The sequence below is a fragment of the Physeter macrocephalus genome, chromosome 18 (genome assembly GCF_002837175.3).
Source record: "Physeter macrocephalus isolate SW-GA chromosome 18, ASM283717v5, whole genome shotgun sequence".
NCBI classification, from domain to species: Eukaryota; Metazoa; Chordata; class Mammalia; order Artiodactyla; family Physeteridae; genus Physeter; species Physeter macrocephalus.
The window spans coordinates 3,969,088-3,989,338 of NC_041231.1; the positions used below are offsets into that span (position 1 = coordinate 3,969,088).

At 64.0% G+C, this 20,251-nt stretch overlaps 1 protein-coding gene across 1 annotated transcript in view; it reads right to left on the reverse strand.

Annotated features, from left to right (window-relative positions):
* Positions 1-19,886, reverse strand: part of MUC5AC (mucin 5AC, oligomeric mucus/gel-forming) — a 46,344-nt gene extending 26,458 nt beyond the window's left edge. The window contains exons 1-32 of the mRNA XM_055079564.1: positions 19,814-19,886; positions 18,160-18,234; positions 17,159-17,218; positions 16,722-16,983; positions 16,288-16,402; positions 15,829-15,919; positions 14,956-15,065; positions 14,620-14,833; positions 14,397-14,522; positions 14,056-14,173; positions 13,621-13,759; positions 13,278-13,388; positions 12,811-12,880; positions 12,594-12,731; positions 12,349-12,513; positions 11,866-11,960; positions 9,012-9,138; positions 8,581-8,836; positions 8,459-8,511; positions 8,095-8,204; positions 7,759-7,910; positions 7,467-7,605; positions 7,230-7,343; positions 6,902-7,081; positions 5,887-6,126; positions 4,814-4,970; positions 4,293-4,421; positions 3,882-4,044; positions 3,365-3,408; positions 3,085-3,273; positions 732-2,430; positions 80-305 (exon numbers count right to left, since the gene is read on the reverse strand). Of these exons, the coding sequence (XP_054935539.1) occupies positions 80-305; positions 732-2,430; positions 3,085-3,273; positions 3,365-3,408; positions 3,882-4,044; positions 4,293-4,421; positions 4,814-4,970; positions 5,887-6,126; positions 6,902-7,081; positions 7,230-7,343; positions 7,467-7,605; positions 7,759-7,910; positions 8,095-8,204; positions 8,459-8,511; positions 8,581-8,836; positions 9,012-9,138; positions 11,866-11,960; positions 12,349-12,513; positions 12,594-12,731; positions 12,811-12,880; positions 13,278-13,388; positions 13,621-13,759; positions 14,056-14,173; positions 14,397-14,522; positions 14,620-14,833; positions 14,956-15,065; positions 15,829-15,919; positions 16,288-16,402; positions 16,722-16,983; positions 17,159-17,218; positions 18,160-18,234; positions 19,814-19,886 (5,940 nt within the window). The remainder of the gene's footprint in view (positions 1-79; positions 306-731; positions 2,431-3,084; positions 3,274-3,364; positions 3,409-3,881; positions 4,045-4,292; positions 4,422-4,813; positions 4,971-5,886; positions 6,127-6,901; positions 7,082-7,229; positions 7,344-7,466; positions 7,606-7,758; positions 7,911-8,094; positions 8,205-8,458; positions 8,512-8,580; positions 8,837-9,011; positions 9,139-11,865; positions 11,961-12,348; positions 12,514-12,593; positions 12,732-12,810; positions 12,881-13,277; positions 13,389-13,620; positions 13,760-14,055; positions 14,174-14,396; positions 14,523-14,619; positions 14,834-14,955; positions 15,066-15,828; positions 15,920-16,287; positions 16,403-16,721; positions 16,984-17,158; positions 17,219-18,159; positions 18,235-19,813) is intronic.
* Positions 19,887-20,251: the final 365 nt, after the last annotated feature.

Below are 20,251 nucleotides of genomic sequence, written 5' to 3' on the forward strand. Positions count from 1 at the left end.
TAGGAGCTGAGGTTGGGCTGGTTGTCTGCACAGAGATTGTGCTTCTTGTAGGAGCTGAGGTTGTGCTGGTTGTCTCCACAGTGCTGGTGCTGGTTGTAGGAGCTGTGGTTGGGCTGGTTGTCTCCACAGTGCGGGTGCTGGTTGTAGGAGCTGAGGTTGGGCTGGTTGTCTGCACAGAGATTGTGCTTCTTGTAGGAGCTGAGGTTGTGCTGCTTGTCTCCACAGTGGTGGTGCTGGTTGTAGGAGCTGAGGTTGTGCTGGTTGTCTCCACAGTGCTGGTGCTGGTTGTAGGAGATGTAGTTGGGCTGGTTGTCTCCACAGTGGTGGTGCTAATTGTAGGAGCTGAGTTTGGGATCATTGTATCCACAGAGGTTGTACTGCTTGTAGGAGATGAGGTTGTGCTGGTTGTCTCCACAGAGGTTGTGCTGGTTATAGGAACCGCGGTTGGGCTGGTTGTCTGCACAGTGCTGGTGCTGATTGTAGGAGCTGTGGTTGAGCTGGTTGTCTCCACAGTGCGGGTGCTGGTTGTAGGAGCTGAGGTTCGGCTGGATGTCTGCACAGAGATTGTGCTTCTTGTAGGAGCTGAGGTTGTGCTGGTTGTCTCCACAGTGGTGGTGCCGGTTCTAGGAACTGTGGTTGGGCTGGTTGTCTCCACAGTGGTGGTGCTGGTTATAAAAGCTGAGGTTGGACTGGGGGTCTCCACAGTGGTGGTGCTTCTTGTAGGAGCTGACGTTGTGTTGGTTGTCTCCACAGAGGTTGTGCTGGTTATAGGAACTGCGGTTGGGCTGGTTGTCTGCACAGCGGTTGCCCTGGATGTGGCCTCATGGGAGCTGGTACCTGTCTGGCTGGTGACACTCACACTTGAGGTGCTGGGAAATGTGACCTGTGTGCCAGTGCAGCCTTTCTGGGGCTCACAGCACAGCACGCGCACCTCGTAGTTGAGGCACATCCTGAACTTGCCCTTCTGGTCCCGGTTCCGACACACCAAGCCCACTTCCGGGCTGCACTGCACCACCTGGCCCAGCGTCTGGATGCTGACGTCGCGGTGGTTCTCGGCTCGGCACTCCAGGGCGCTGATGTATTCGGGTCTGTGGCAGATCCTCTCTCCTCTTCTGACGATGTTGCTGTAGGTTTCCAAGTCTCCTCCGTGGGGCCCAGGAGATGGGAAGTCCACATCGAACCACTTGGTCCACAGGCACTGTGGCTGGCAGGAGGTGTTCTGCTCATTTGTTCTGGGAGTGACCCTCGTTCTTGGGGACACGTGTGCCGAGCTGGCAGTGCTGTGTTGTGTGGAAGACGAGAATGTTGCAGCGGTCCAGGCAGTGCTGGTTTCGCCTGTGGTCGTCTGTATGGGCCCAGGTGTGGTAGGGCGACTGGTCGTTGTTCTGCAATGGTCCACCATCTCACAGCACAGGATACGGATTTGGTAGTTGTAGCAGATGGGGGGCAGCTGGTCTTTGTTCCAGCAAATCAGCCCCACCTTTTTGTCACAGATCACGTCCTGCCCCAGTGCCTGCAGTGGGGTGTTGGGAAAGGCTTCTGCCCGGCACTGCACATTCCTGGGCTTTGCACAGAATTTATAACCTTTGGATCTCAGATTCTGAAAAGTGTCAAAATCTCCGCTGTTCCTCCCTGGCCCCGGGTAGCTGCCGTCAATCCACTTGGTCCAGGTGCATGATTCCTGCAAACAGGCCTGGGTTGGCTCAGATGTGGTTCCCTTCGAGGGCGTTGGTGTTGGGGTTGGGGTTGGCACAGAGGTCGTGGTTGAGACTGTTGTTGAAACTGGCGTTGGGCTGGGAGTCAAGAGGGTTGTTTTCCCAGGTGTTGAGGTACCTGGGCCAGGTGCTTTGCTAGTCGCAGAGGCAGGGGTTGGGCCAGGTGTGGTGACAGGGGCTGAGGAATCTGTGCCCCCTGTCGGCACAGGTGTAACCCCGCTGGTTCTTCGCGTGGGCCCAGTTTCAGTTGTGGTGAAGGTTGCAGGAGGGGTGATCTCTGTACTGCTAGTGGGGCAGGCCCGGGGGAAGCAGCACAGGATCCTGATCTGGTAGTTGTCACAGTGCCCAGAGGCCTGGTCCCTGTTGTAGCAGGTCAGCCCCACCGTCAGGCTGCACTCCACGCGCTGCCCCAGGACTTCCAGCGGCACCTCGGGGGCACGCTCGGCCCGGCACTCCACCGCTCTCGGCTCTCGGCAAACCCGGTACCCATAGGCACGGAGGTTCTCCAGCGTGTCGAAGTCACCGCTGTCTATGCCCCGTCCCGGACGGCTGACATCCAGCCATGGCGACCATTGGCACTCCTCCCCACAGGGGGACCGGGACGAGGGCAGCGCGGAGGCTGTGGGAGGCGTTGATCCAGAGGACGTGCCCGGGGTGTGCGCTGTGCTTTCGGAAGGGCTGGGGCGTGTGCTGGGTGGAAGCGTCGAGCTCACGACTGAGGACAGGAGAGAAAGGGCGAGCGTCAGGGGCCGGGGCCCCCACACTCCTTGAGGACACGCCCCGCCCCGTCTGTCAGTGTCAGCTGCCTGTCTGTCTCCGCCCATGATGGGAACTTGGGAGAGAGGGCAGCTGCCAAGCGTCCGGGATATGCCCGAACCTGGCAGTGGTGAAGTTCACCGCAGCTGATTCAAGGGGTGAATTCAGCTTGGGTAAGGGAAGCCTGCTCCCCGGAATCTAAAGCCAGAGTTACAGGGGCTCTTCACCCTTGGGGGAAGCGCGCATAAGGCCCTAAGGCACCCTTAGGAGAGGTAAGGATGCGAAGGTGCCTGGCCCTGGTGCAACGCAAGGCGATCGGAGAGCGGTGGGTCCAGGCAGGGACTCCCCAGCTGGGCTCCCCGTGGTCCTCTTCCCAGGAACCAACCTGGGACACCTTTGCTCACGGCCCCTGCCCCGTGCTGGGTGCCTCAGCCCTGAGAGCATGACTGGGGACACGGGTCCTGCCGGCCTCAAGGTGGCGGGCCCTTCCTGGCTGCGGGCTGACTGGCACACAGGGACATGCCCTCTGTCCCGTCCTGGCTCCTTCCTGCCTCTCGGGGCCAGGGGTGGGGGGACGGCCCCGCCCGGTCGGCACCCCACGTGTCTGCCTTACCGTGCAGGGATGTAGAGAAGGAGAAGGTGGTTTGGGGGGTGGGGGTGGTAGGGGTGCAGCCTTCGACCCTCCTCTCGATGGTGCCGTTAGCCCCACAGCGGGCGGAGATGCAGCCCCCCGTGCCGTCCATCGTGTGGTAGATGACTTCCCCGGGATGGAAGCGCCTCCCATCGTAGGTGCAGACACAGGCTGTGGGAGGACAGCAGCCAGGCGGTTAGGGGGCCGGGGCGCAGGCGGGGACCCGAGACCCCGGGCTCAAGGAGGGCCACCCACCGCTCACCCTCAGAGTCGTAGGTGCACTGCACGCCGCTCTCGGTGCAAACGCTGGCGACAGAAGGGAGATGAGTCTGGGGGTGGGACTCACCCAGGGGCAGGTAGGCAGGGGAAGCCCCACTGGGGTCCCTGGGGGCCCCGCCTCAGCCCCAGAGGTCACGCCCTCTTAGGGAGCCCTTCCTATCAATGACCAGAGAAGGCAGTTCGAGCATGGCCACTGAGCCCCCTGGACCTTCTGAAGGCCACTCCCTCTCCAGGGTGTCTTCCCAGAGGTCCTTGGGCCGTGTCATGGCTCAGCTTCCCCTCTGGCCCCTTCCTTCACCCCCAGACCCCCCACCCTCATCCTGCATAAAGGAAGCTCCCTGCTGGACCCCACAGAAAACCCAGGCTGGGGGACCCTCTGGCCCTGAAGGAGGGAGGCTCTGCTGCGGGGTGGCCGGGCGGGGCCTCCCCCCCAGCGGCGGAGGGCTGGGCGAATCCCGCACGTGCTCCAGGGTCCTCGCAGCCCCCGCCAAGCAACTCACCAGCGGTGGCAGTTCTCTTCCGAGGGCACCGCGGAGCCCGGCCGGTAGGACTTGCCCTGGACGCGGCAGGGCGGTGGTGGGGTCGGGGTTGGGCATGAAGCTACACATCGCATCTGGTCCTCATCGAAGATGGGGGCCTCTGACGGGCACTTGGGGTAGCAGCCTGTGGACCAGAGAGGCCCGAGTCCGCGCCACACCAACTGCCCACCGCCTCACCCCCGCCTCCACCCAGTCCCCGGCCCTGGACCCCACCACGCCGTGGGGAGCTTGCGGCCATGGCCGCAAAGGCACCACGAGGGGTCCGGAGGAGCCCAGCCTGGCCAAGGGCCCCGGGATCCCCAGGACAAGCCTCGGCCCCGGCCACCGGCTGCCCAGCACGGCCCCGCCCACACCAGCAGGGCAGCAGCGCACCTTCCAGGCCGCGGACGTTGTGCAGGTACTGGCCGCGCGGGTTCCGGCAGGTCCTCAGGCAGGGGGCCCCGCAGGGCTGGTAATGCCATTCGCACCCCCCGTGCGGGTTGTAGTAGTCGCAGAAGAGGGCTGCGGACGACGGGGGCGGGCTCAGGGCCAGGCGCTTGGCCCAGGGGCCCCCGGGGGAGTGCTGCCCTCGCAAGGACGGCCCCGGGGGGCTGCCCCGTACCCCGATCCTTGACCAAGTCCCGCGAGCTGTTCTGAAGACACGCCCCTCCTCTGTGCCTCCCGGACGCAGCCTCAGAGGACATGGGCCTAGGAGGCCCGGGGGCAAGAGGGGGCGGCGGGGAGGGGGGCTGGCCGGCTTGTCAGGGACGCCCACCCGCTGCAGCCAGGCTCCATGCAGGGGGCGGTGCTCTGCTGCCTCCCTTCAAGCCCTTCCTCCCCTCGCACATTCAGTACCACTCTCGTCACTCCCCGTGTCTCCGCCCCAGCCCGACGGACACATGGCGGGCACTCACGGCAGACGTCCGGGGTCCGCCAGGCCACGCACACGCCCGCGTCGCGGCAGGCCTGGGCGTAGGCGGCCACGGCCGTGCAGAAACACTCGCAGTCGCCCCCCGAGTCGCAGGCGCACGCGTCGCTCACGCAGGCCTCGTAGTACCTGGTGGAGTCGACCTGGGTGGGCGGGGGGTGGTCTGCTCAGCGAGAAGAGCCAAGCCCCGGCCCCTGGGCAGCCGGCTCCCCATTTGCACGGCAAACCCCCATCTGCCATCTGCGACGCGCCCGCCCGGGCACCCACCCCTGCCCCTCCTCCCTCGCCTCTGCTCGGCCACCCCACTTAGCTGTAGGCCAGCCCTCCCTGTGACCGGGCGGTGACCTGTCCTGACAAACGGGGTGCTGTCTCCTCAGGGTGAGGGGGTGCCCCCCGCTCCCCCCTCCCAGGTGGCAGGGCCCAGGGCAACCGTGTCTCGCATCTGCCACCACGGGCGGCACCGTCCGAGGGGGAGACTGCTGTGTCAGGTTCACCAAGGACTTTCTGAGCCAATGGGCAGGGCACCCGGGGTGCGGGCGGGGGCCGCGAGCCAGGCGGGACGCGAGGCCCCACACAGGCTGGCCGGTGTCAGCTGCGGACCGGTCCCGCCACGCCGCCTCCGCGGCACCTGCGAGCCCCGGGTCACGAGACCGTGCTGGCGAGCGGGCCCCGCGGTCCTCGTTACGTAGCAGGAAGGGCTTCGGGGAGGGGTCTCAGGCCGTGCCATCCTCCGCTTCCGTGGGGCCCGGCTGGGCTGGAGGCCCCCTGAGGTTTCTGTCCATGCCGGGGGCTGGCGGCTCAGGGAATGTGGGGGAGGGCCGGGCGGTGACGCTGAGGTCCTTCCTGGGTGGCTCGCAGCCCCGTTTCCAGGGGATGAGGCTGAGTGTCCTCAGGGAAAGCAGGCCAGGGCTGGGGACACGGGCACCTGCCTGGCGGGAGGTCCTCGCAGCGTGCCGTGTACCACGGTCAGGGTCAAGGCCGCCTTCAGGGGGCCAGCCTAGGCCAGACCCAGGTCCCGCCAGGAGGGAAGGAGGCAGCCCCAGCACCCCCTTGGCCCACCTGAGAACGGCAGGCGCGGAAGGCGGCGCCATTGATGATGCTGCATCGCTTCTGGGCCCAGGACTTGCGGTACGGGTTGGCGGCGCAGGGGTCCCTGGGGGCCTGGGCGTCCGGGCAGGACGGGGAGAATTTCCAGCTGTTGCCGAACTCCAGCGCGTCGCCCACCACGGACTGGCTCCGCGTGGTGAAGTCGTTGAGGGCGTTGTCGTCAAAGTTCCCGCACAGCCCGCAGACCCTCCCCTGCGGACGGACGCAGAGACGGCACAGGCTCAGGGCAAAGGGCAGGAGGGGCCCTGCGACCTCACTCGCTCCCCCACAACCCCGGGGCCCTCAGGAAGAGCCCCACTGGGCTCTGACGTCTCCAGGAGGGGAGGGCACAGGAGAAGCAGCCCGGTGGCTACGGAGTGTCCCCCAAAGACAGGCTCAGGTCCTGACCCGGGACCCACGAGTGTGGCCCAAAGTGGAAGTAGGGTCTCTGCGGATGCGATCAAGCTAGGATGCGGGCACCCTGGACCGGGGCTGCTGATCCAGTGGCCTGTGTCCTTACAGGACGAGGGACACACCCAGAGTGAAGGCAGTAAAGGGACATCGTAGGCAGAGGTTGGGCCGATGGGGAGCCTGGGGCCACGGAAGCTGGAGGAGGCGGGAAGGATCCTCCCCTCGAGCCTCTGGAGGGAACGTGGGCCTGGGGCACCTGGTTGGACTTAGTGTCCAGACTGTGAGAGGAGGGCCACCAGTTAGGGATCATTTCTTCCAGCAGCTGCAGGACCCGGACACGGCCGAGGGTCTCCTACTGTCACCTCCTCTCTATCTCTCTGCCTCTCTGTTTCTCTCTGTCCGTCTCTCTGTCTCTCTTTATCTCTCCGTGTCTCTCTGTTTTTCTATCTCTCTCTGTGCCTCTCACGCTGTCGCCGTGTCTCTCGATCTCTCTCTGTCTCTCCCCCACCCGCACCCCCGTCTCCGGTCGGCCCTTGGTCTGGGGTGAGGGCGGCGTCCTTCCCGGGCAGGGCCTCACCTTGAACTCGGGGCTGAGTCTGAGGAAGATGCTGGTCCCCTTGTCCCACAGCAACACCAGGCTGACATCCGTGTCTACCACCAGGTAGGTGCCCATCTGGCGGATGGAGAAGGGTGGCAGCTGCCCCTGCTCCTTCTCGATCACCTCCACGTTCCCGTAGCTCAGCTTCAGCTCGTAGCTCTGCGTGGGGCAGGGCCAGTGAGTGTCTGGGTGAGGACCCCGGCTACCTGTCAAGCGGGTCCACGGCCCTGCGGCCCCTGTCCCGGCTCGGCCACGGGAGCGCGGCCTTCCTGGGGGCTCCCCACCAAGCCCCCCGCCCGCTGCTCACCCCCAGGAAGATCTTGATGGCCTTGGAGCAGGTGGTCCCGGTGGTGCCGCAGGGGACGTTCTCGGTGATGACACGGAAGCCGTCCTGGGCGCTGCCATTGCCCCCACAGTGGTCCTGGGGGAGGCCGGGACGGGACTGAGCGTGCACCCCGGGGCAGCCCCGCCCGGCACCCCCTCCCCCTCCCCCACTCCGGGCAGGCCTGCGGGACGGCGGCCAGAGAGCTCGGCAGCCACGTACCTGAAGCAGTGTGTACTCGCAGGCTCCGCTGAAGCTGTAGCGCCGCCCGTCGAAGGTGATGTAGTGGCCGTCGCCGTACACTGCGCAGGTGGCCGGGCAGGGCCGGTCTGTGCACTGCCACATCCTGCTCTTACAGGTGCTGGGGCGGGGGCGGCGGGCATCAGGCCCAAGCCTCCCTGCTGAGGCCCAGCTGCACAGCTGCAGCCTGGGCGGGGGCAGGGCTTGCCGGCTGGGCTGTGCCCCCCGCCGCGGGGAACCCTCCCCCAGGTGGGCTCCGAGCCCCTCCCCGTACCAGGTGTTGCAGCCCACCCGGATGGTCTGGCCCGGCTGGTAGCTGGCCTCGTTGTGCATACAGGGGCAGTCGGACACAGGGATGCAGCCGCCGTCGCCAGTGGCCACCAGCCCGTGGGGACACACACAGCCAGGCACACACTGGGAGCTGTACTGTGGAGGCGGGGAGCAGACACAGCTTAGTGGACCCCCAGGGCCTGCAGCGGGGCCGCGGGGATAGAGGACCAGCAGCCTGCGGGCAGGGGTCCCCTGGGGCCCGCGAGTGGGCTTCTCCACAGGCGCCCCTGAGGGCCGAGCAGGTGTGGGGCTGTTGGAGGGGGTGGCTGGCGACACTCACACAGTCCATGTCCAGGGTGTGGCAGCTCTTCTGACAGCCGGCCCCAGCGGCCCCAGCGGCCCCAGGCGTGGTATTGCCGCAGTCAAGGTAGACCATGGGTGGGGTACAGACTGGGGAGGGAGGGGCCGTTCAGGGGACCCTGACGCCACCTGCCAGGCCCGCCTGAGGGACGTGTTTCCCGACGGCAGAGTTTGGCCGCCCCGGGGTGAGCGTGTGAGTGCGTGGGCGGGGTGCCCACACTGCCGAGCCCAGAGACGCCGACTGACACCCACCAGCCTCGCTGACTTGTGGGCATTTAACCCCGTACTTAGGTAACTTTCTGCAGAGACAACCGAGGCCCCCTCCCCCCCCACTCCGGGCTCACCTGGAGCTGGGGCGTGGCCTCCGATGCAGGTCAGTGTGCCCTGGGTGCAGGTGCTGCGAGGGGAGAGTGGTCAGAGAGCCCCCCGGCCTCGCCCACCCCACCCACTCAGCCGGGGCTCTTACCAGACGACCCCCTGCTCGTGCGTCGACTCCCCATTGGGGACCACGGAGCCCCCGTGGTAGCAGGGGCAGCTGGTGGCCGGCACACACTTGCCCGTGTCGTCCAGGAAGGTGCCGTCGGGGCAGGTGCAGCCGTCCACGGGGACGAAGCTGACGCTGCAGGTGACGTCCACGTCACTCCGGGCCCGGCAGGTGGGCTGGCAGGTGCTGATGTTGTAGAGGTAGGTCAGCGACTTGGGGCAGGTGGTCATGGGCTTTGCTGCAGGACGCCAGGAGGGGGTAGCACTCAGGACAGGGCCGGCCCCCCTGGCTCCCCGGTTCCCGCCAGGCCCTTCGTCCTTGATGGGGTCCCGGGGCGCTGGCCTGGGCGGTCCTTGGCCTCTGAGCCTGGTGGGGGGACGGGGGCCATGGGACGTCCACCCTGGGACACTCACTGCACACGCCGTCCCGCCAGCCGCCGAGCAGCACGCCCCGGGCGGCGCAGGCCCGCACGTAGGAGGACAGGGCCGCACACATGCAGTCTTCGCTCTTCTCACAGCTGCACGTGTCAAACATGCAGTTCTGCGGGGGCATCGGGACGTCAGGGACCCCAGGCCACACACGGCGAGCTTCCCCCACGCTGCTGCTGGAGAGCCTGCCTCCCCAGGACCCCTCCCCGAGCCTCACAGGGGCCCCACTAACGTGCACAGAGCATCTTGCAGTCACGTCCCTGGGCTGGGGGGCGGGGGTGCTGGAAGGACCACAGCCCCTCATCTCTGTGACCCAGCGGTCCTGCCCTGTGTAGTCAGCCTTAGACACCAGTTTCTCATTTGCACCCCGGGGCCAGCGGGCTACTCACTCGCTGGGTGTAGCCCCTGTGCCTAGCGTGGAGCAGGAGGACAGGACAGACTCAGAACCGCGGTAGGTGGGTGAGTGAGTGAGTGAGTGATGGATGAGTGAGTGAGTGCATGAGTGAGTGAGTGAGTAAATGAGTGGATGAATGAGCGAGTGAATGAGTGAGTGAGAAAATGAGTGAGTGGATGAATGAGTGAGTGTGTAAATGAGTGAGTGGATGAGTGGGTGAATGAATGAGTGGATGAGTGAGTGGATGAATGAGTGGATGAGTGAGTGAATGAATGAGTGAGCGGATGAATGAATGAATGAATGAGTGAGTGACTGGATGAATGATGAGTGGATGAATGAGTGAGTAAATGAGTGAATGAATGCGTGAGTGAGTGAGTGGATGAATGAGTGGATGAGTGAGTGAATGAATGAGTGAGTGAGTGGATGAGTGAGATGAATGAGAGAATGAATGAGTGAGTGAGTGACTGAGTGAATGAGTGAGTGAGCAGATGAATGAATGAGTGAGTGAATGAGTGAGTGAGAAAATGAGTGAGTGGATGAATGAGTAAGTGGATGAATGAGTGAGTGGATGAATGAGTGAGTGAATGAATGAGTGAGCGAGTGGATGAGTGAGTGAATGAATGAGTGAGCGGATGAATGAATGAATGAATGAGTGAGTGACTGGATGAATGATGAGTGGATGAAAGAGTGAGTAATTGAGTGAATGAATGCGTGAGTGAGTGAGTGGATGAATGAGTGAGTGAGTGGATGAGTGGGTGGATGAATGAGTGGATGAATGAGTGGATGAATGAGTGAGTGTGTAAATGAGTGAGTGGATGAGTGGGTGAATGAATGAGTGGATGAATGAGTGGATGAATGAGTGAGTGAGTGGATGAATGAGTGAGTGAGTGGATGAGTGAGTGAATGAATGAGTGAGCGGATGAATGAATGAATGAATGAGTGAGTGACTGGATGAATGATGAGTGGATGAATGAGTGAGTAAATGAGTGAATGAATGCGTGAGTGAGTGAGTGGATGAATGAGTGAGTGAGTGGATGAGTGGGTGGATGAATGAGTGGATGAATGAGTGAGTGTGTAAATGAGTGAGTGGATGAGTGGGTGAATGAATGAGTGGATGAATGAGTGGATGAATGAGTGAGTGTGTAAATGAGTGAGTGGATGAGTGGGTGAATGAATGAGTGGATGAATGAGTGGATGAATGAGTGAGTGTGTAAATGAGTGAGTGGATGAGTGGGTGAATGAATGAGTGGATGAATGAGTGGATGAATGAGTGAGTGTGTAAATGAGTGAGTGGATGAGTGGGTGAATGAATGAGTGGATGAATGAGTGGATGAATGAGTGAGTGTGTAAATGAGTGAGTGGATGAGTGGGTGAATGAATGAGTGGATGAATGAGTGGATGAATGAGTGAGTGTGTAAATGAGTGAGTGGATGAGTGGGTGGATGAATGAGTGGATGAATGAGTGAGTGTGTAAATGAGTGAGTGGATGAGTGGGTGGATGAATGAGTGGATGAATGAGTGAGTGTGTAAATGAGTGAGTGGATGAGTGGGTGGATGAATGAGTGGATGAATGAGTGAGTGTGTAAATGAGTGAGTGGATGAGTGGGTGGATGAATGAGTGGATGAATGAGTGAGTGTGTAAATGAGTGAGTGGATGAGTGGGTGGATGAATGAGTGGATGAATGAGTGAGTGTGTAAATGAGTGAGTGGATGAGTGGGTGGATGAATGAGTGGATGAATGAGTGAGTGTGTAAATGAGTGAGTGGATGAGTGGGTGGATGAATGAGTGGATGAATGAGTGAGTGTGTAAATGAGTGAGTGGATGAGTGGGTGAATGAATGAGTGGATGAATGAGTGGATGAATGAGTGAGTGAGTGGATGAATGAGTGAGTGAGTGGATGAGTGAGTGAATGAATGAGTGAGCGGATGAATGAATGAATGAATGAGTGAGTGACTGGATGAATGATGAGTGGATGAAAGAGTGAGTAAATGAGTGAATGAATGCGTGAGTGAGTGAGTGGATGAATGAGTGAGTGAGTGGATGAGTGAGTGGATGAATGAGAGAATGAATGAGTGAGTGAGTGAGTGAGTGAGTGGATGAATGATGAGTGGATGAATGAATGAGTGAGTGAGTGGATGAGTGAGCGATGAATGAGAGAATGAATGAGTGAGTGAATGAGTGAGTGAGTGGATGAATGAGTGAATGAGTGAGTGAGTGAGTGAATGAGTGAGTGAGTGGATGAGTGAGTGAGTAGATGAGTGAGCGAATGAATGAGTGAGTGAGTGGCTGAATGAGTGAGTAAATGAGTGAGTGGATGAGTGAGTGGATGGGGATGGGAGAAACTGGAGGCTGAGAGCAGCTGGGCCCAGACGCTGCTGCCACGGCCCTTGGGACCCTGGGGGTGGCCGAGCGGTCCAAGGGCAGGGGCAGGTGGGTGGCATTACCGAGTAGTAGGCGCTGGGGTCCACAGCGGCGTGACACCGGGTGAAGGGGCCGTGGGGGTCTGTCAGCCGCGAGCACCAGTGCTGAGCGTACTTCTCTGTGGACGGAGGAAGGGGGCGGTCAGCGAGGCTGGACGGTCACATCAGGCGGGAGCTACGTGGAGGTGAGCAGCTTTCCTTTTAGCCGGAATTCCTTATGCTCCGTGTAAAGGAGCGCCAGGTGTGAGCAGACCTAGGCTACCTCCCGAGCGCCCCCCAGCCTGGTCCCCCCAGGAGAGGGGGCAAGGAGGGTGGGCCTCCACTGCCCCCAGCACCCTGATGCTCTCCTGCCGGGGCTCACCCGGCCAGGACAACGCACGTTGAGTCTGCCTGTTTACCCACCACCTGACTCCCCCTTCAGACCGGGCCCCCAAGGAGCCCATGCTCAGACCTCCGGCCCGGGGCCCCGGCACCAGGTTGGCCCGCGGGGCTGCTGGACACACACACCGTTCTCCACGCTGAGGGAGCAGGGGACCTCGAAGCTGTTCTTGACGTTGGGGCAGGCGGCCTGGGTCTTCCAGGTGTTGGCGAAGGCGGCGGCCGTGCCCTCCACCACGCCGCTGGTGGTCCGGAAGTCGTCGGCCTGGTTCTGGTTGAAGTTCCCGCACAGGCCTGGGGGCGGGGGTGGCGTGAGGGCCCTGTGTGCTGGGCTGCGGAGGGTGGGCTCGGGTGCTGGGTGGCGACCCTCTTACCGCAGGTCTGCCCCCGGAGCCGGGGCGCCAGCCTCACGAACACCTGCATGCGGGGCACCAGCTGGATGTCCAGCTGCAGGCCCAGCTGGGTCTGGGCGATGATGAAGAAGGTGGAGGGTCTGAAGAGCGTGACGTTGGCTGCAGACACAGGGGACCAGATCTCAGTGGGCGCGAGGGGCGGGGCCGGCAGGGGGCGGGGCCGGGCAGGCGCCCTCACCTGCCGAGAGGGGCAGCTGGGTGTAGATCTGGTTCACAAACACCTCCCCGCTGGCCTTTACCACGAAGACCTGGAGAAGCACACGACAGGGCTCACGATGGCCTCCCCAGGGCAGAGGAGGGCTGATGACCTGGCCCCCCAGCCCCCAGCCTGCTCCGCGAAGCTTTCCGCGAGGACCGGACCTTTTTTTGGCTACATGAAAACCAAAGGGATTCACTAAAGTAAAAAAGTCGACTTCAGCACAGAAGATCCTGGCCTCATGGGGGGGGTGTGGAGGCCCCATGCCAGTCTCTGAGCTGTTCCCTTTGGGGACGGTCACTCAAAAGAGCCACAAGAGGTGGAAGCAGGGAGTCAGGGGGAGGGTCCTCGGGCCGTGCCTGGGCCACCTGCTGCCCATGTGGCATCAAGGGCTCGGGCAGAGGTCACTTGCTGTGAAGGACACCCCCAGCCCCAGGGTCTGCACTCACCATGTGCCCCCCGCCCAGGATCAGTGTCAGGCTCTTCAGGCAGGTCTCGCTCTCGGTCAGTCCACACCTGCGCAGCTCGGCCAGCACGGTGAAGGCGCTGCTGTCACAGGGCTGGAAACACAGGTCCTCACACAAAGCTCAGCGGCCCCCAGCCCGCCTCATCCTCCCCTCCCCACCACCCGTCCGCCCGCCCAGAGCTGGGGTGGTTTCCTGGAGGACTCGGCATCGGGGATCCCAAGGTGGCCCCAAATGCAGCACCTACATGCAGCCCAGGCTGGGGAAGGACACGTGGACCCACGGCCTGAAAGCTGCTCCGTCCGGGGAGGACCCTGGGGCCATGTACCTTGGCCAGCATGTAGCTGCAGTCCCCGTGTACCGTGTACTGCCTCTCGTCGAACGTGGAGAAGTGGGCACCGCCCAGCACCGAGCAGGTGCCCGGGCACTGCACCTCCTGGCATCTCCACCGGCCTCCAGAGCAGGTGCTGAGAGCAGGGAGCGACCACGTGGGTGCTGGCCCCCGGGAGCAGCCCGCCCCCCCAAGATGGCAGGTAGACTTGCCCAGGCCTGCCTGCCTCACCACATAGACTGGAGCCCATCGGCGCCTGCCCAGAGAGCCACTGGCCTCTGCCCGGAGACCCGCGTGGGAGAGGACAAGCAGCCCCGGGGCCACAGCCCCCAGAGGGGCCGGCCCGGGCGCATCTAGGGGGACCAGAGGGCAGGGGCTGTCCCTGGGCATCTCCAGGGGGAGGGCAGGGCAGGGCAGGGCCCAGGGTCCTACCAGTTGGTGCAGTCTGTGGAGTAGCCGGTCCCTGGAGTGTAGGTGGCCCCGTTGTACACACAGGAGCACTGGGGCGCCAGGATGCAGCCCGTATGGCCGATGTCATCCAGCACCGTCCCTGCAGAGGCAGGCAGGCCACGTGGCGGGTGCCGGACTGTGTCTACCCTGTGGGTGTGTGGAGGGCACGGGCCCTCTGCCCACAGTGGCCCTGCCCTAGAGGGTTCCTCAGACCCAGGGGTCCAGGGACGCCTCGGGCCACGTCAGAGGGACCTTCCTTCCTGAGTACCCACAATGCATCTGTGTGATTCTGGGGGGCCAGAGGGGGTGGGGGGCCATCTCACCCTCGGGGCAGAAGCAGCCAGCCATGCAGTGGTCCTCGCAGAGCTGGGAGTGCTCCAGGTTGGAGCAGGTGTCCGTGCAGGGCGACCCACACTCGCGGTACTGCATGTTGAGGGGGCACGTCTGGGCTGCAGGGAGGAGGATGGGGCCCGTGTCACGCCCTGCCCCTGCCTCCGGCCCGAGAAGGGACAGCGTGGCAGGGCCGGGGCCACGCAGGGCACTCACGGCAGAGCTGGGGGCCCCGCCAGTCCAGGGGCAGCCCCCCGGCGTGGGTGCACTGGCGGGAGTACTCGGCAAGGGTGTCGCAGAGGCAGCTGGTGACGTTGGCCTGGTCGCAGTGGCAGAGATCTTGCCGGCAGGCCTCCAGGTAGCTGCTGGTGTCCACCAGGGCGGCACAGTCCGAGAACAGCTTGCTGCTCAGTATCTCCTCGCAGATGCCCTGGGGCAGAGCCGGGGCACTCAGTCCAGGCTCTGGAACGTCCCCTGGCTCACGGCCCCCTCCTCGGCTTGTCCCCGGGGCCGTGGGAGCAGGACACCACCCCCGTTCGCTCTGGGACTTACAAAACCGGCCAAGCAGTTCGCGCGGGGCTCAGGGGCAGGGTCCTGGCACTGCTCCGTGGGGCCGTCCATCTTCTGCAGATTCCCAAACTCGGTGGGGGTCAGCTTGATGTCTGCCGGAAGCACAGCGCCGGGCTCTTTGCAGGCTCCCAGCGTCCCGCGCTCGGGGCCACCGGGCTACGCCTGCCTTCCCCTTCCACCCTGCCAGTTTAAGCGGCGGCTACACGGGACTTTCAGGGAGTCTGGAGATGAAATGAGGAACTCCCGGGCACTCGGGGCTGCAGGGCAGCGGGTTGAGGTCCGTTAAGTGACGCTCCGCTGGCCCAGGGCTGGAGAGGGACCCTGGGCCCCTGCCGGCCACTGCTGGGCACTCGGGCAGGCTTCCCCTGAGGGAGTCCCTTACGTGTGGGCTCTGCGTGGGCCTTCACGGGCCTGACAGTGGGGACCCTGGGATCGGGGCTGCAGTGGGTGTGGGTCACATAAAAGGCCACTGCTTGGCAAAGTCTCAAGGACCAAGAAGCAGAGACAGGGTCTGGATGGAGGCAGGTCTTCGATTTCAGAGGAGGGTGTGTGACGGGCACTGAGAACAGGAGGGCTCAGCGGGGGCTGCCCCGCTGAGAGCGTGTGCTGGGTGGGGTGGGGTGGGGGTGAGCGCACGTGAGCGCACGCCGTGCGTCTGTGTGTGCTGGGGCGTGCCAGAGTCTGTGCACATGTGTGTGGTGTAGGCGCGCGTACATGCCGGACCTCGAGCGTGTGGGTCTGCGTGCACGCGTGCTAAGACTGAGACCTCTGACTTGGGACCCTGGAAGGCAGGCTTCCAGGGAGCACAGAGATGGAGCAGGTGGCAGGGAGGGGGGCTCGCGCCCCGGGGCTTACCGTGGACGAAGAACTCGTTGAAGACGGGGACGCCATTGAAGTCTCCGCAGAGCCCGCAGGTCTGGTTGGCGTACTTGGCGTCCAGCTCCAGCTGCAATGAGAGGACACATCAGACTCCAGCCGTGCCAGGGACACCCCCGGACCAGAAGGACAGACGAGGTTCCCAAGGCTGGAGCAGCTGGGCCTCCTCACAGAGGACCCTCCCCCATTAGCTCCACTCAGTTGGGACCTGGGGCAGGGGGTCTGTCCTGGAGGAAACTACCCCCACACGCAGGGTCTCCATCAGGGGTGTGGACCCTGGGGCCCCGTTAGCATCTGGGCCCCCATCCTCACCGCCACGGGGCCGGGGGTGTCTGGCTTTCCCACCCTCCTTCGCCCAGAGCACCTTCCTCCCTCCCTGGGGAGGCTGTCAGGCTGGAGGCTTGTGCCTGGTCCCCCGGGCCCAGCCCCCCGCCTCACCAGGAGGCTGTCGTCCTGGTTCCACATGAAGACCAGACCCAGCCTGGCCGCCACCTTCACGTAGCTGCCGCTGTGCTCAATGAGGACTCCGGAGTGGCTGAAGGGCAGCTGAATTCTGCGGAGAGAGGGCCCAGCTGAGGCGCCCTAGGGCACGAGGGGACGGGCAACATAGGTCTGGACCTCAGGCAGGGAGGGTCCCTTCAGTCACACGTGTGACGAGGTCAACATGCCCACAAGAGCCTGGAGCTCTGGCATCAGAAGAACGAGGAAGGGCCCACTTCCAGGGGCAGAGAGAGAGCCTGAGCCCCTGGACGGGGCAGAGGGCCGAGCATGGCGGCCTGGGGGGCACCGCACCGGGCCCCACTCTTGGGACAACTGCACTTCCCTCCCCCGACGGCCCAAAAGCTTCCTCGCCGTCCGGGGCCCAGACTCACGGGCGGTCGTTGACCAGGACGGAGCTCTTGGTCAGCTCGACGACCACGCCGTCAAGCTTCATGGTGACCCTGCTGGGCGCGGTGGCGTTGGGGCCTGGGCCGCGGCGGAGCTGGAGGTTGAAGTCCTCGTAGGCGGCCCCGCAGTGCGCGGAGAAGACGTAGTTGCACAGCCCGGGGAAGCGGAAGACGTCGCCGTCGAAGGTCTTGTAGTGGAAGTCGCCCCACGTGCTGCAGACCCGCCCGCCGTGCGCCGCGTGCAAGGCTGTGGGCCGAACAGAGCAGGGCCTTTCCGAGGGCGCCGAGTCTGGGACGCCCGGACGTCCCGAAACCTGGCCCTTATCCACCTGGGAAGCTGCGGTCTCCCCGCCCGCCCCCCCAGGTCTGACGAGGCAGAGCTCGGCCAACACGGCCCCCCGCCTGCCCTCTCGGGGTCTCACCTCGCACCAGGAGGGTGTTCCTCAGAGGCGGGTGGATAGTCACCCCGCGGAGGGAGTTGCCTGTGGAAACAGGGCGGGTGACGCACAGCCCTCACCCCCACCGCCCAGGCACAGCTCAGCCCCACGAGAGGCTTCGGCGGCTCCGCGGCTGCTCCGATCTGGCGGACTCCAGATCTGGCTCCGGGTTCTGCCGTGTATATAGCCTCCCGGCCGGTGTGAACACCAAGACCCGCGGGGACCACTGTGGGCTGAGAGCAGAGCGCCCCAGGGGCCCGGAATGCTGTTTGCACTGGGGCTTCCTTGCTCCCAGAATCTCAAAAATGCCTGAATCAATACCTGGAGACCGTCATGCAGGGTGAAGTAAGTCAGAAAGAGAAAAACAAATATCGTCTATTAACGCATATTCATGGAATCTAGAAAAATCTAAATCTAAAAAAATCTAAAAAATCTAAAAAAAATGGGTACAGATGAACCGGTTTGCAAGGCAGAAATAGAGACACAGACGTAGAGAACAAACGTATGGACACCATACTGAGAACCTGCTGGATAGCACACGGAACTCTACTTCGCTTTGCTGTACAGTAGAAACTAACGCAACCTTGTAAAACTATACCCCGATTAAAAAAACAGACACACCAGCAGCTAACGACAATCCCCTGGGCGCTGCCATCAGGCACAGGTGCGCCTCCCTGGGAGCCCCTTTGGGGGACGTGCAAACTGAGGTGGCTGGGTCAGTCCCCGAGCCTCCCCTTGCCCTGGGCCGCCTGGCCGCGCTGGGGGCTGACCCTCACCCGCCCTGCCGCCACTGGAGTATCGGGTGTTAACCCCAGGGAGAGAGGGACGTTCTGTGAGCTCCCAGCCAGCCTGTCACCCTGTGTCAGCCACGCCAGACGGGGGTGGCAAGCGGCCTGCTGGGCCCAAGGCGAGTGGCCCGTGGCCCCTCAAGGGCTCTTTGACTGCTGGGGCGGGGCGGGGGCTCTGACAGGTGGGGGTCCTCTCACCGCCAGGCCCCTGGGGGGCAGGAGGGAGGTCCGGGTACTCATGGCCAAGCTCTGCGGCGCTGTCCCGGGCCTGGCCTTCGGGAAGAGGAGAGGGCGCTGGGCCTGAGCCGGCCGAAGGACAGGCACGTCCCCTCAGAGGATGCACGGGGGGAGGGGCGGGGGGTCTGGATGGCGGGGTTCTCTGTGCGGACGGGGGCGCTGGGAGCATCCCTTCCAGGCTGCCGAGGCTCTGGGGTCACCCGGGCCCACGGCTGGGCCGCCACTCCCTTGACCTCCCCCTCAGGCGGCGCCCCCCGGCTGGTCTCTCCAGGGGCCGTTCCTTCGTTCGCTGTTCACTCGTGCCCGCCGAGTGTCCGCCAGGGCCCAGCCGCTGGTGCCCTGCTCAGGACGTAGGGGGACAGGCAGGCAGACCCCGTCCGGGAGCGTCCCGTCTACCGAGGGAGCGGACAGGAAAGTCGCGGGTCTGCTGCAGCTGGTCCAAAGGCAACCAGAGCTCTGGAGGAAAATTCAGAGCCTGCTGGGGTTCTGGAGCCAAGAGTGGGGGCAGTGCTGCGCCCAAAACGGGGTGCTCAGGGCCACCGCACAGGTAAGGGCCCAGCGCCGTGGAGGCCAGGCAGGCAGGGCCCAGGGACAGGCGGTGTCGGCCCGGAGGCCACCCCGAGAACCTCATTTCTGGGGTCCTCAGAGGCTGCTCCAAAGGTGCAGAGTGTCACCAGACACAGGCTTGCCATGATCCTGCACCGAGCTGGCATGGCAGGAGGGTGCCGGCCCCCCCCGCAGGAGGGGAGGCCCAGCCCTCCTCTGGATGGGGTGCTGACCCAGGGAGCACAGCTTCATTCACTGGTGTTCTGGTCCCATTTCTCAGATCACCCGGGACAACCCGGGCTCATCCTCGCCCTGTGTCCCGGGAACACCCAGTGGGGCAGCCTTGCCCGGAGGACTCGAGGGAGAGCCTCCCAGTTCTGGGACTGTCTGCGGGCAGCAGGAAACTGGGGGCCGGGATGTGCAGGCCGCCTGGGGCAGTGGGGACCTTGGCTAGCATGGCGTGTTCCCCAAGCTGCCGTTCCAGGAGCCTGGGAGCCACCCCTCACCCACCCAGGGCCCTGCTACGCCCTGGGAAGCAGAGGAGGGAGGTGCAGGCCCAGATGGGAAGGGGCCTCGGAGGACCACGGGGACCGTGAGCCTCCCTCATCACGCCCCCCACCCGGGACTGAGCCCGCCCTAGACGACCAGACAGGGAAAGTGAGCTGGTGAACCGGGGGTGCGCGGAGTGGGGCGTCCCGGGCAGCTGGGCAGCTCTGCCAGACTGGCCCAGGAGTTCGAGAGTCTGCTCTGACCAGGCTTGGCAGGGGGCAGAGGGCAGAGAGCAGCAGAGACGCACGTGTGGCTGAGATCCTGCAGCCAGGGGCTCATAGATGCTGGGCTGCTCCCACTCCCTAGCCCCACATGGACCCCGCAGCCCCCAAGAACCCCTCCCCAGCCCCACAAGCTGGAAGAGCCGCTCACGGATGCACTCAGCTTGACCAGAGCCCAGGACGAGGCCTCAGAGCCGCCTGCTGCCCGCCGGGGGCCGGGGCCACCCTAGGATTTGAGGGGGCCACAGGGGTCCCAGGCCACGGTCAGGGCCAGCCTGGGAAAGCCGCACGGGCCTTACCTGTGTGCTGGGCACAGGCCAGGGTGAGGCCCAGGGCCCAGAGTAGGGCCAGCTTCCTCCGGCCGACACCCATGGTGTGTGCGGGGAGAAGTCCCCGGGGCAGCCTCTGAGGAGGGCTCTGAGTCTGCAGGAGCCTTTTGTAGTCCCAGAGCTGGCTCCAGCCCCACTGGCCTCACGTGGGAGGGTGGGGCAGGGCCTGTGGTTCCCCTCACCCAGGTAAACAGTGGGCACTGGCTACGGGCTGGCCGGCAGCTGAAGACAGGCAGGGATGGGTGTGTCTGCCGGGTGGGACGTGGCCCCTGAGGGTCCCCCGGTCCTGGCCTCAGGCATCCTCCACCACGCCCCTGCCCCTGGACCCTCCCTGGGCACTCTCCCGTGCAGCCGGACCCCTGAGCTCCTGGCACCTGGAGTGGCCACTGGCCTCTTCCCTGCTGCCGG